This window comes from Rhinolophus ferrumequinum, chromosome 20, assembly GCF_004115265.2.
Source record: "Rhinolophus ferrumequinum isolate MPI-CBG mRhiFer1 chromosome 20, mRhiFer1_v1.p, whole genome shotgun sequence".
Taxonomy (NCBI): domain Eukaryota; kingdom Metazoa; phylum Chordata; class Mammalia; order Chiroptera; family Rhinolophidae; genus Rhinolophus; species Rhinolophus ferrumequinum.
In genome coordinates, this window is record NC_046303.1 from 40,482,626 (window position 1) to 40,496,713 (window position 14,088).

The 14,088-nt window shown below is 32.2% G+C and overlaps 1 protein-coding gene across 6 annotated transcripts in view; it reads left to right on the top strand.

Annotated features, from left to right (window-relative positions):
- The window catches only part of SEMA3A (semaphorin 3A), a 488,784-nt gene that overhangs the window by 394,047 nt on the left and 80,649 nt on the right, over positions 1-14,088 (top strand). For all 6 annotated transcript variants that reach the window (XM_033088936.1, XM_033088935.1, XM_033088937.1 and 3 more), the window contains 2 exons: positions 2,700-2,793; positions 11,797-11,916. In XM_033088936.1, the coding sequence (XP_032944827.1) occupies positions 2,700-2,793; positions 11,797-11,916 (214 nt within the window). The remainder of the gene's footprint in view (positions 1-2,699; positions 2,794-11,796; positions 11,917-14,088) is intronic.

Consider the following 14,088-nt stretch of genomic DNA (forward strand, 5'->3'; position numbering starts at 1 on the left):
TTTCTTATCTCCCTTTTTCAGGTGAGGAATCTGAGTTAAGAAAGGTTTAATTACCTGAGGTCCAGAGCTCATAAAAGACAGAGCCAGGGATAACACCAAGCTCTATCTGATTTCAAAACCCTTAGACCCCATTACAAGGTGTCATGGATATGAATTTTACACTATAACATTTGTATGTAAGAAATGTCCTTTACTCCCCTATTCATAAAATAAAATTATATTTATTCTAGTCCCCTGTATCACTAGGCTGGAAAGAAAATTCAATTCTTTACCGTTGAATAGAATCATACAAGAATATAGAAGAATTATATGGTAAATACCCAGAAATTTGGATAAGAGTTACATTTAAAGGAAAAAAGAAGGAAAGGAAAAGGAGGCCTGAAACCATGACAAAGGATAGATTTTCATCTTCTCTTGAATCATAACTGACACAGGTAACCTCTCTTCCTATGAGGTCTAATCCTTTACCTTGTAAATCGAGGTTGGAAGTGCTTCTCATCGACATTGGCATTATCTTATTAACTTGGACACATGATCCCAGACATCAAGTGTCTCATACTTTGAAGGATAGCTCCTTCATCTTTGTCAGTATTATAACAAGCCTTGTGAGGACAAGAAATGTATAAGAATATTTATAACAACATTTTCAGCCACACAAACACTTCTCCCTGCTGCTTCCTCTAATCTGTGATAAACAATCATATAAACAAACTAATTTTTTTTATAATTTATGGCAGTAGTGTATATATCTTTTACTAAGCATATTTCTTTTGGATTAGTTCCGAATCTTTATCAAAATACATCTAAATATTTCATAAGAGGTTCTTCTGTGCTTTGTCTTAGCATATGCCAGTAAATTTCATATTATAATTTTAATATTCAAGTATCTGCGATAAAATTGTATTTGTAAACAAGTTTGTAATTTGGTGACTTATATAACTGTCTTTAAGTAATATTTTTTTCAAATTATGCTGGGAAATGGTAATGAATAGTGACCGTTACAATAATAGTAATGCATTTAATAATAAATTTAATAGTATTAAATTTTCGTATAATTTTGTTATAGTGGTAATATGAGCAGTAGAGCTAAAATAAAATAAGTTTTATTTTTCTTTAAGTTTTATTTTGCTGCTTTAAAAAAGCTTTATTTCAATTTTTTAGTTTTCACAATAAACAAGTCAATTATCAGCACAGACTTTTGGGACCAGAGTCTCAGAGATATTAAGTTGTGACCAAAGAACCAGAGCAACTCACTGGCCCATCTAGACCTGCTTCCTGAATTACTATCCTTCCCACTACAACTTAGCACAGTTCTGAGAAACCCCATAGGTTATCACAGTGCAAATTTTAGAACTTAGCTAAAGAACTATTATTGCTAGGGAATAACTAATTACAAAATACAGAATCAATGTGAGCAATGAATAGAATCAGTAATTCGCATGCACAGTAATAAAAAAAATGGAGAACACTTTTGGTTTCCTTTTTTTTTTTTCACTCTTCCACCCTAACTCAGATGAGTTTTAAGCGTCATGATTTGAAACTCTGCCATTAGCTCCATCAGAAATATTAAACATTAAATAAAGTGTTCCTTATTGGCTATAAAATGAACACCATTTAATTTACTATTCTAAGAAGATAGAAAATACTTTTATGTGACTAGTAGAGAAATTGCCAAAAAAGCTATTTTATTTCAGTCTGTGGACGAGTTAATGTGCTACTGGAAAAAAACATACATAGTCTGACCTAATTAATCCCCTAGAGCACCTGGTTCTGAGAAGAGTGCTCAGAAATACCCCTCACCCACCCCACTTCCTTTACTATCACATGGAAGTTTCAATAGCTAGATACTTTCTGAATGCAGGCTATCAGGCATGAGTTAGTTGCCTCCTTATTATGTTTTTTGTTGCAGTGCTTTCTAGCATACTTTCTACTCAGAACTTGTGCATATTTCTATATATAGTCAAATGTCCACTCTAGTGTCAGGGTACTTGAGCCTCAACTGAACAGATTCCCCTGTAATAAAAATGCATCACCTATGAGCATGTTGTTCTAATGATACTACCTCCAGGAACACCTCCCCTAACATATATTTCTCACTTAGAGAAATTCATAAGGATAGTTTCAGGTACCTTCCACCTTACATATGAGTAATTTAAAAACGCTTGAGAAGCATGTAAGCAGCACAGTTATAGAAATGGCAAGAGTGGAAAAAATAACTGCTCTGGTTATTTAGCATTTCTTTCTGGAAAGTACATACAGAAAAGTAAGATAGTGTACTTTGTTCTAGACATCTAATATAATGGATTGCTTTTTTTTTTCTCTTTGTGATGGAATAAAAAGAGCTATTTTATTTAAATTTAAAATACCTTTCCCCAAGAGCCATTAGGATAACTCTTGGCATAGCTATATGATAAAATGATCACTCTACTTTTATCATGACATATCTTGTCTTTAGAGTTCATTTGTACATCATTACTTGCAACATGCTAAATGCTACTAAAAATCACCAAGATAAGTAGATATTTGGCTAGTAATATCTAGGTTTTAATCTGCTTCAATTATTTTGCCATCTCTAAAGTTTACACAAATAATAATACCCCTGATAGTGAACATGAATACTAAAACTCTCTTTGATTAACTGGAATGTTAAAACAGTTCTTGTTATAAATAAATTGAGTCCTTCTTTTTCTTATCTACAGGACAACATTTTTAAGCTGGAAGATTCACATTTTGAAAATGGCCGTGGAAAGAGTCCATATGACCCTAAACTGCTAACAGCATCTCTTTTAATAGGTGCGTAGTCAACAATTAAACAGTGAATTTTCTATAGATAATAACTTGATTGCATGTTCTTTGTTATAAGCCAAGATTTTCCATTATTAATCATAAACCACTTTAGGAAGGTATCACTTGAGATATTGTCAAATATTATGAAAATAAGGAAAAACTAAATGCTGCTTTGATAATGGCACTATCTAGTCTATGATTCTTTGTATTCAAAATGGTCTAACAGTATCTTTGAAATTGCCAGCTCAATCACTATGTATCCCCACTAGAATTTAAAAATTTTTATTTTGAAAGAAAATGGTTTTGGTTTTTATTTCATGAAAGAGGTGTTTAAATGGGGAATTTTGACAAATCAGAAGGAAAGAATGAGATTTAGTTTTGTTAATTGTAGTTCCAAAATTTGTCACACTCAACCTTTGGACAACTTAAATGCGCAATCAGTCTAAATGGTGGTACAATTGGCAGACCCCATTGTGTCACCTGGAGTTAATGAAGTCCTTCTTGTATTCATCTTTTTTGACATTAGGCCCTCTTCTTTCACTTTAATCAAGCAAAACATTCTGTGTACTTCTACCCTTTTCTCTCATCATCTTCCTTCCTAGTTTTCTTCTTTCCTCTTTTCCTTCAACATTGCAAATGGGTAGTGAATGCTTAGTTATATTTTGAAAGCATGGATATAAAATGATAGAAATAGGCAGAAGAAGGAGAAAATTGTAGTTCATATTGAAAGTTATTTATTTTTTCATATATATATTTTTATCATTTCTGGACTGGAGTTTAATAAACACAAAATAAAAAGCTATACAACATTAAACTTTCTTTTCTTCTTCTTTTAACTTTTGAGTAACCGGTAACCTAAAACACAAAAGACACTGGGTTATTACTGTATTCCTGAATGTATTTTCCTATATAATCACATATAAATTATGTACCATTTTGTTTCCTTTTTTATAAAATGCTGACAGTAATGATTTGATAACACAACTAAAATAATAGTGAAAATTTCCAAATGTAAAATTTCTAATCAAATTTTGTTGAATAAATCTAGATTTTGAAAACCTAAATTTAGGTAGATACCCAGAAGAGGAATTGCTGGGTCATATGGTAATTCTCTTCTTAATTTTTTGAGGAACGTCCGTATTGTTTTCCATAGTGGCAGTACCAATTTACATTCCCACCAGCAGTGTGTGAGGGTTCCTTTTCCTCCACAGACTCTCCAACACTTATTATTATTTGTCTTGTTGGTTATAGCCGTTCTAACAGTTGTGAGGTAGTATATCATTGTGGTTTTGATTTGCATTGCCCTAATAGCTAGTGAAGTTGAGCCATTTGTATATATCTGTCACCCCAATAAATTTAATAAATAAATACATTAAAAAAGAAAGTACAGTGAGAATCCTGCAAGTGTATAATCTCCCAAGGACTGAAAAGTTGGCTTATTAGGTTGCCATGGAAGAAGCTAAAATTAAAGACCAAGAACTACATATATATATAGTTTCTACTACATATATATATATATATATATATATATATATATATATATATGTTTCTCATCATAATAAGATCACTAACAACCTAGAGTGAACCAATGTTAGAACTTATTTAAAGGGAAAAAAAAGACAAAATTCTGAAGTTGATTGTGGTGATGGAGGATGTACAACAATGTGACTATATGAAACCACTGAATTTGTAACTTTAAATGAGTCAATTATGTTCTGTGAACTATATTTCAATAAAGTTGTTTTTAAAAAGCAAAAAACAAAAATAAATTTAGGTTATTATTTGGTGTGTCAGAAATTCATAAAACTTTGCCAGGCTTTTCCTTTTTAAAAATAACTTTTATTTTTCTAGTGAACAAAATAAAACTCTAGTCATATTGAAAACTGCACTAACTATGAAGATATGACTTTTTTCAGTCATCTCCAGGTTCACTTTATCACTACATTTCACTGATCCCTTTCCTATTAAGGATAAAACCACTGCAGTGTGAATTGTCTCCTCCATTGCTTTTCAAATGTGGACAATTTCAGTACATTTGATCCATTTATGGAGCATTTTAACAAAAGATTAAGACCTGAAGGAATGCAGCAAATTTAGCACACTTATAATTTTCCTATTCACAAATGGCCTACTGATTACATGTGGATGAGTTCCTTAAGTGCACGGACAAAAATTTGAAAATTGTCTTAAACAAAGAGGAGGAGGAATCCAACCTTGTTCCAACTTGCAGCCTATACTTATTTAAATTGCATACTGAAAAAGAGGTAGATATTCCTCAAAAAGCAGTATATAAAATTGTGCCTAAAGCAGATTTAATTTGTGGTATGCTTCTCAGTAGGGATTTGCTTGATTATTTATTTTAATATCCCATCGAGAAAGGATGATGACAAGTAAGTATTACATAGTTCATTTGGTATGCAACCACACAAAGTCCACAAATAATATTTAACTCCACAGTTTGGGTATTATATTAGAAATTCTTTAAAAAAAAACTGTATAGGTTTGTGAAAAGGAAAAGACAATGAGGAAAGTGTTGTGAGACAACGAGAGGATGTAAGTCTAAAAAAGAATAGTAGGCATTTCAGAAAAGCAGCTTTTAAATGGAAGTCCAGACTTCACCTATATAATATTGTAAAATACTTGAGTAACTTTCAGAGGTTTTTAGTGCTTACTGACAAGGAAGATTATTCAAGCCAACATAAATTAATTTCTGAATCAGTTGAATAGCAAGATACAGAAAATTGAACAGGCCATAGTAGACCTGGTAAAATCTCTCAAAATGTCTGCAACACCATTTTAATTCAAGAGCTGTGACTTTCTTTATTGACGTTATTTTCTTCTTTTATAACTATTCTATAAATTCTTCTTCTCTCAGTACATTTAATTCCTCTTGTTGGATTTTTCTTGGCATTTTTCTCTTGTGCTGCTTTAAAAAGAATGCTTACTAATTTAATGAAGTATTTTTTAACATAAATATTTTCTATGGCACTTCCCAATATTTTCCAACTGTCTCTGAAATATACAGGTTGTGCATTATGTATTAAAGACTTACTATTGGGAAAACGTATCTACCCAAAAGATTTTGAGTATATGCTCCTTATTTCAACACATAAGAGAAATTTTCAAGGTGGTTCTGGGCTGCTTCCTTCACCAATATTGGGAAATAAAATATCATATTTGGCAGAAACCACTTATAAACTGGCTAGATGGATCTTGACAGCAGATACTTTTTATACAGCTATTAAGCAGTTTCAACCAATAGTAAACTTTAAAACCAGATGATAGCTTAAAAAATTTAGTTCATGAAGTCTATCAAGGTTTAGTATAACTTCTTTCCAAAATGTCGTGTGTCTTTGAGCTGATGACCATAGAAAATATGGATTCTCTCCTGAGCAATGCATAGCTACTGAATTAAGTCCCCAAATCTTATAATGTGTCCTAAGTTTTTCAAATCACATTTGTAAAATTAATTATTCAAATCTCCTTTAATAAAAATAATTTTGTCAATACGAAATTGCTCCAGTATTTAGTTTTTTTAATAGTGTTTTATTTTACCCACCTATAAATATTTTCATGACTTTGTTTAAAAGTGTTTTATTAAAAATTGTAGTTGGTTTCCTTCTCAGAATAAATGCCAGTTGTGAAGACAACATAAGAATGAAACTTAGTATTTTCCGTGCTAAATATCATGTCACATTTTCATGACATAAGAGGAATAGTCAACTTGAAAGCAGTTTTATTTCCTCATTAAAATCTCCAGGCATTGCAATAACTTAGAAATATTCCATTACTCAAAGATATTATTGAGCTCTATCTCAAGGGTCTGAGACTTTTAGCTAAGACTTATTTTCCCAAGTTAGAATTCTGCCTTGCCTCAGGAAAGAACATAATTTGACATTTGAATATACTCTCACTTTGTATTAGAGCAAACAAGATACTCACTAAATTGATTAACTATAACTGAGAAAATTATTTGAACTTCTTTGAGCCTCAGTTTCTTTGGCCATGCTAATTCCATTGGTTTGTTGTGACAATCAAATAAGACAGTGTAATAGCATACTGTATTTGAGTACTTACATATTTCTGGAATATATGTGGAGATAGAAACAAACAACTGGTAACAGAGGTTGCCTGTAGGGAGTCTGGGAGACAGATTCCGTACCTTATAAATAAATTTCATAGTTTTAATTTTGTACCATGTGAACATATTAACTACTCAAAATGTCAGTCTTAAAGGTCAACGTAAGTAACAAAGCCAACATTTTATATTTATTGGTATAGGAAAAGGTGCTCGATAAATGTAAAAATGTAAAATTATTCCCATACCCTTCCACTCTCAAGAAATGGATTTCATCCGTATGTGTGTGTGTGTGTGTGTGTGTGTGTGTGTGTGTGTGTGAGAGAGAGAGAGAGAGAGAGAGAGAGAGAGAGGGAGAGAGAGATTTCTTTTTCTCCTCTGTTTCTAATTACTCTGCTTCTCTATGAGTGGAATTTACTTAAGGTGTTAACAACATAATGGCTTGGTCTCTAGGTTTGTTTGATTTTTGCTTATATCCATGTCACACTTTACACCTGTGTTAGTAATACGGCCATTTCATCAGGAAATGTTTTTGTTTTTTTTATAACCTTCTGTTTCTCCTCACCACACCCTTCTCAGGAATTGTAATCTAATACCTTAACTGATCTAAACCACATTTTTACTTCATTTTGAGTTGTGAACAGAAAGTTCAGAGTACATATGAACTTTTGTTTTTAACACATGCTTCTCAGATAACTCTGCCATGGTGGAAATGCAGTTTCACTAAACTTTTTGTTTATCTCAGTAAAGAATGCTTTCCTGAGAGACAGTTTGAAAAGCTTTCGGTTAAGAAAGAATGACAATGTACTCAAATAGCAACTTTCATATTTGACAATCTCATAATGGTTAGTTACATCTGTCAGCACTAATGTATCCTAGTCCAATGTATTATTTTTGAGGTATAAAACTGCCTATATGTTTTCTTTTGTAGAGAGACTTAAAAACCTTGTTGGTTTTTATATATATATATATATATATATAAAAGTGGTTGTGGATGCTCTGTCCAACAAGGTAGATAGATAGATAGATAGATAGATAGATAGATAGATAGATAGATAGATAGATAGATTCCTTGAGTATATTATTCTATCATCAATTTAATAAAATTGGACAAATGTCATATTTTCTTCCACTAGTAGCTTAGTATATATGGAAAACCCAAAAGTACAATGTATGTTAACCGTAATGCCATTTCAATCACTATACGATAACATTTACCTAATATACTACTTCAGATTTTTAAGAAGATATATGTATGGTCAGAAGACTGGTGAATTAGCATTATGCCCAAGGATCAACTTATAATTGGATGACTTCATAATTAACCTAGAAATTACAAAAGAAGTTTGTCAAGTAGGCTTTTTTGTTAAACATATTTGTTCTCCAAAAATAAGCCAACTGACATATAATGAATTCCTTATACTCAGATATGATTAGATTGTTTCAGATAACTAAGGATGTACTAAGTCTTTAATACATGATGAAAATGCACAAGTGTATTAAATGAAATGTACTCTAAGTTGATGTTATATTTCTGCCTAATGAGAATGCAAGAGTAGGTTATTCCACCACCTACAATTTTGTGTCAGAACAACAAATGAGCCACACATTTACTGGAGCAATCATCCCTGATAAGAATCCTATAGGGATCTCAGCAGAAAATCTGATTAAAGACTTGTTGTAAAGCAATAGTTACTGGTATCAAGCACTGACAATATGAGAATGTAGCCTTCATGGACACTTAATTATCAGGTGCCCTCCAGCCCGGAGAAATCACTCTGATTCTTGCCAAAGATAATATTGAGGTGGGAGGTCATTTTCTGTAACTGGAGGCAACTGGTGTCTTCACTTCGTTTGTAAGTCAATTGTTTAATTTAATTATGTTTTTAGTGATAAATTGAGTTAATAGCCCTTCTACTGAATTGCTCTTATCCTTTTCGTGAATGACCTACTTGTTTTCCAAAGAGAAACAAGTCAGTCTTGCTTCCTTTGCCTTCATTTGTATTAATTTTTGCCTTCCTCATGCAAGAGTGGATAACAAAAATACTTAAGTTATGAAATCATTAACCAAATGAGTAAGAGAAAAAAAATCTATCTGTATCCAACTAACAGTTTCTTATGTTGATACTGTTTTTTGTTATTTCAACTCTCTCCTGAATAAAGTTTACAAGTAATAACAACCATAATTATGGAGTTTACTACACTAAAGCAAGCTAAATGAAAAAGAGAGAGAGAGAGAGAGAGAGAGAGAGAGAGAGAGAGAGAAGAAAGGAAGGAAGGAAGGAAGGAAGGAAGGAAGGAAGGAAGGAAGGAAGGAAGGAAGGAAGGAAGGAAGGAAGAAAAAAGAAAGAAAGAAAGGAAAAAGAATAATTACTGACATTCTTTACTCTTCATTTTTAATTACATCTCCTTTTGGGCATGATGTCTGCCTACACTCTGATATGATATGGTTCAGTTTTCACCTTTTGGTGGTTCTATTTTCACTTTTCTTGATTTTTATAACCTAATGAGTGGTTGAAAGCGCAGTGAGGTTCAAGTAATAATTTAGTATTTTTGATTTTCAATGTAAAGAGGACACAAGGCATCTTATAACAGGTGTTACAACATGAAAAAAATATTTGAAATTGACATGAACATTTTAGGCTGCTTCCACAAAACATTTTTAACTAACACCCTCTTATTTACGCAGATCAAGAAAATAATTTACCTGAAATTGAAAAATTTATCATATCTATATATCATTGTTTGTAAAAAGAAAATATCAACCCTAAAAAAAATGGTACATTAAGGGGGATATAAACCTCCTGTGGAGGAAAAAATGTTTCAGAGATTGAATATAGGTTAAAATTAAGGCAACAATAAGCATTTAAACATTTCAATATACCTTTGAAACTTATAGCTAGCTCATTGATAACATTTTTGTGTTTTTAGAAAAGGGTTATTTCTTTAACTTTTGGTCTGATAAAATACTTTTGCAGCATGTTATGGTGAGAACAAGGCAGATTTGAACTTGAAATATAACTAAGTGAAGAGAACATAAGATGCTTTGAAATCCCAAAGATAATATACTGTGACAATTTGAATGTCATATGAGTTCTTATATTTAATTGGTGATTTGTACTTAATGTATTGTCTAACCATCATTTTATATTTGTACTGATTCACAGCAATCCAGAATAAATGATCACTTTTTTTAAATCTCATTCTCCAAGACAAAGTGTCTTTCTGTTCATATTTAAAGTAATAAGTTGGAGATGTTCAGCGGTTCTCTCTGTGTAGTTGTTCTCCACTGCTGTAGGGCTTCTCAAAGCCTGGTTTGGGGCTTTGAAACACCCCAGATTCTACCAAAGGAATTGATTTGGGTTGCACCACTGAGCATGTCTATTTTGCACTGCAAAGCCTTTATCTGCAAGTGAGAATTGAGAGTATGAACAAATAATATCCGTTAGCAATCAGATTAATAAGACTTTCTCAAAGGCATTTATTACTGAAGATTCACAGAACATTTTCCATTTATCTAATAAATATGAATGTCCTTTGGAAATGTAAATATTGTTATATACATGTTTAGGTTATAGTTTATCTATGCCCACTTTATTTTCTGAATATTTTTCAAATCAGTGAATTCAAAAACATCAACATATCCAAATGATCAACAAGGTGATATTGTTTCTATGTTAATAATACTGTTAATATTGTCATTATGATAGATTATTTGGGTAAAAATTTATATTTTTTTGTTATTTTGTTTTGCTGATAATTCACTGTAAGTAGGCAGGCAACAATGTGTTTTCTAGATGAAATAATAGGAGGCACTTTCTGTTTAAAGGAAGGAAAATGTAATTTTTAAAACTTCAGTAGTTTAGTGACAGGTGGTATGGTTTAATGTAGGAGGTTTGGGATTAAACAGGCCTGGGTTTGAACTTTTACCTTGACTTGCCTAGTCACTAGCTGAGCAACACTGGGTTTTTTTTTATTGTTGGCTTTTTTTTTTTTTTTGAACTGCAAAATAGGGATAACATTTACGTCATGGAGATGTTGACTGAAATAAATGAGATAATTTGAAAGTGTCAAGCCAGCGCCTGACTGCCTGGCAAGCCCAGAGCCGTATTCAGTAAATATTGACTTCCCTTTCTCCTCCCTTTTTTTCTTTTCCTTTCTATTCTTTACCTTCCAATTAGGATTCTTTCATTATTAAACTCCGACCTAGGGTTAAATCAGTTTTAGTTGGGATAAGTTAAAACACAACAGAATTTGAACTGTAGTAATTGTGACCGGCGTTTGTCAAACTTTCCTCTTCTCCGAACACATTTCTGTTATATCTGAGGCTATGTGGTAGACTTGTTTTTGGACTGTATGATAACTTATATCAAATTAGAACACTTCTCTCATTCACTATATTAAAGGAAGGAAAAAAATTGGCAAGGGAAATATTAGTCCTTTCTAAAAAATTATAGTGAGATCTAAGATCCCACTAAAAAGGAATATATTAGAAATTTCATTTAAGAACTATAAATTTAAAATAAGAACTATAAGCAAGATTTCACAATAATCCCTTATCCTAATATGCAAGATTATTAGAATTATAATCCCTTTACACATATAAAAGCATACAATGTGATACAGTTTGCCTTTGCACTTTATAAGTTTGCCTCTTGTTATGGAGGAAAAGAAAACAATTTCATGTTTTAATAATATACACCGAATCATATTTTACTCAACTTTTCAAGCATACTCAATCAGTGAATGATCATACTCTCCTCAAAAAGGATATAGAATTAAAAAAAAAAAATAAGTAGCTTTGCATAATGATGCACAGAGTTTTCTTTTTACCATGGTCTTAACATGAAACTTGTCTTTTGTTTCTTTTATTGTTCTTGCCTTAATTGAATTAAAGTATATGTATGTGGTTTGATTTTGTCACAATACAGATGGAGAATTATATTCTGGAACGGCAGCTGATTTTATGGGGCGAGACTTTGCTATCTTCCGAACTCTTGGACACCACCACCCAATCAGGACGGAGCAGCATGATTCCAGGTGGCTCAATGGTAGGTGATACATGTAAGAACACAGGCACGTAACGTGCAACTGTGGTAAGTAAGTAACTGGAGAACTTTCCTTGTACAGTACAAACAATGTGACTTGAGATTTACTATGCAGTTAAGCTCATTGTGGTGACTTCATGACCGTGGGTGTGAGAAAGTTGATCAAAAGAGAAAAAGGAGATTAAGAATTCAGGAAAATATTTGCTTGATGCCAAAATCAAAGTTTCTCAGTAGTTAACTGTGGAAAGAAATAGATCTGGGCTGGAGCTACGGAAGGGAGGCAATGGAAAAAGATAAGATGACTTACCAATCCTGTCTTACAGGAATACCACAACAAATCTCATGATGTAGTATTTTTTTTTCCCTCCACATCTCTCATATTGCCTTGGAAGCATCAATATATTATTTAACATTAAAAAATTGTGCTAATAACAACATAACATTGAAATTATTTTCACAATTTCAGAAGACTTTCATATCACTTAATTTGATTCTCCTTTAATCTTTCTAAAATCCTATCTCCAATTTTATAGGTAAGGAAATTAAGGCTAATACCTAAAATTACATCTGACCCACTAATAGAAGATTTGGAACAGAAACCCAGTTTCTCTAACTTCAGGCACTAGCTACACTACGTGACTAATAGATGTTTTTGTTTTCTCTTTCTCTATTTAGTATATACATAATTCTAGCATAAGAGAAAATGTACAAAATTTATATGCCTAAAATAAATAAATACCATTTCCATTCAGATTTTGAACTAAGTAATCCTCCAGAATTTGATTTTGTTTAGATTATTCACTTTCACATTTATCAAAGGTTTTTATAATGGTCTCCACAATATTATCATGGCTAATATTTAGTATTAAATAATCATCTTACATCTGCCTTCAATGTTATAAAATATAACTGCCCAGTCTCTAATGTCCCATTCATGAGCTTTTGCCTGGTTTCACATGCCTCATTAATAAGGATGAAGCTCATGATTTATAGTCCATCTATATTTTCAGTAAGATGCTTGATTATCTCATTTTTGAACTTCTACCGACTTGTTTTTCCTGCCTTTTCTTCTGGGGAATGCTAAAATTAATTTTATCACTTCTGCCCTTTATCAATTTGTTAGAGAAAAATAATAATTTTGCCTCTGAACCTCTCTCAGGAAACCATGAGTTGTGTGTGACAATCTTTCTTCTGATATATCACATACTTTACAGTGACTATTCAAAATATAAAACATATCTCTAATTACTTCAATCAGCATCTCTCCCCTCTTACAACATTTCTGATCATCCGTTATTTTCTATGTATTAGTGAGAATAATATGCTTCTTCCCTTCTACATTTCACCCTTCTTTTTTGCTCCCTATTGCATTGATGATTTTTCGTAAATTCACTCAATTTACATTTATTTTGCTGTTTTCATCTCTTCTTCATCACTAATATCTTCCTCTGCCCTAAAAACTTGCTCATCTCTTATCCAAACACTTCCTTTAATCATGGTATTCCATGGAGATTCTGAATGTCTAAGTTAATAGCCTGGTTAGGAACTTCTTTTTCTCAACATTTTCACCACCTTTTTCCACTTTCAACTTGATTTTAATCCAATGAACTGCTCCTCCAAACATTACTAATGACTTTCCATAGTTTTTTATCAATTTCTATTTAGAAAATCCTCTCCTGCAGTATTTCTTACTGTTAACTAGCCTTTTCTTTTTAGGAGTTATTTCTCTTAGCTTCCTTTATTCCCTGCTTTCCCAAGTTTCCAATTAATTTGACATCATCTCCCCACTGTTGTTTTCTTTAATGCATGATGAAAATAAGACTGGGACTTATATTAAGTTTTGCTCCAAAAGACGCATTAGTGCATATGTTCAGGGGATGTTATCCTGCAAAATCATGCTAGGGCTTATTTTCCAGTTAGGTCTTATTTAGGGGGAAACACGGTAGTCAAATACCTACCCCAGGGGTAGAGGAGATGCCGTGGTAGCTGGGTAACCATTTGAGATATTAGAGGCCTCACCAAGGCAGAGAAAAGATACTGAGATCATAGTAAGGCTATCTGTGTAAAACTATAAAAGAGCCAAACTCCAAAATCCCAGAGAAAAATTTTGGAATACCCACTGTTGCACTCCGGTCTATTCTCAAACTGAAATATTTATGTAGGAAGGAAAATGCT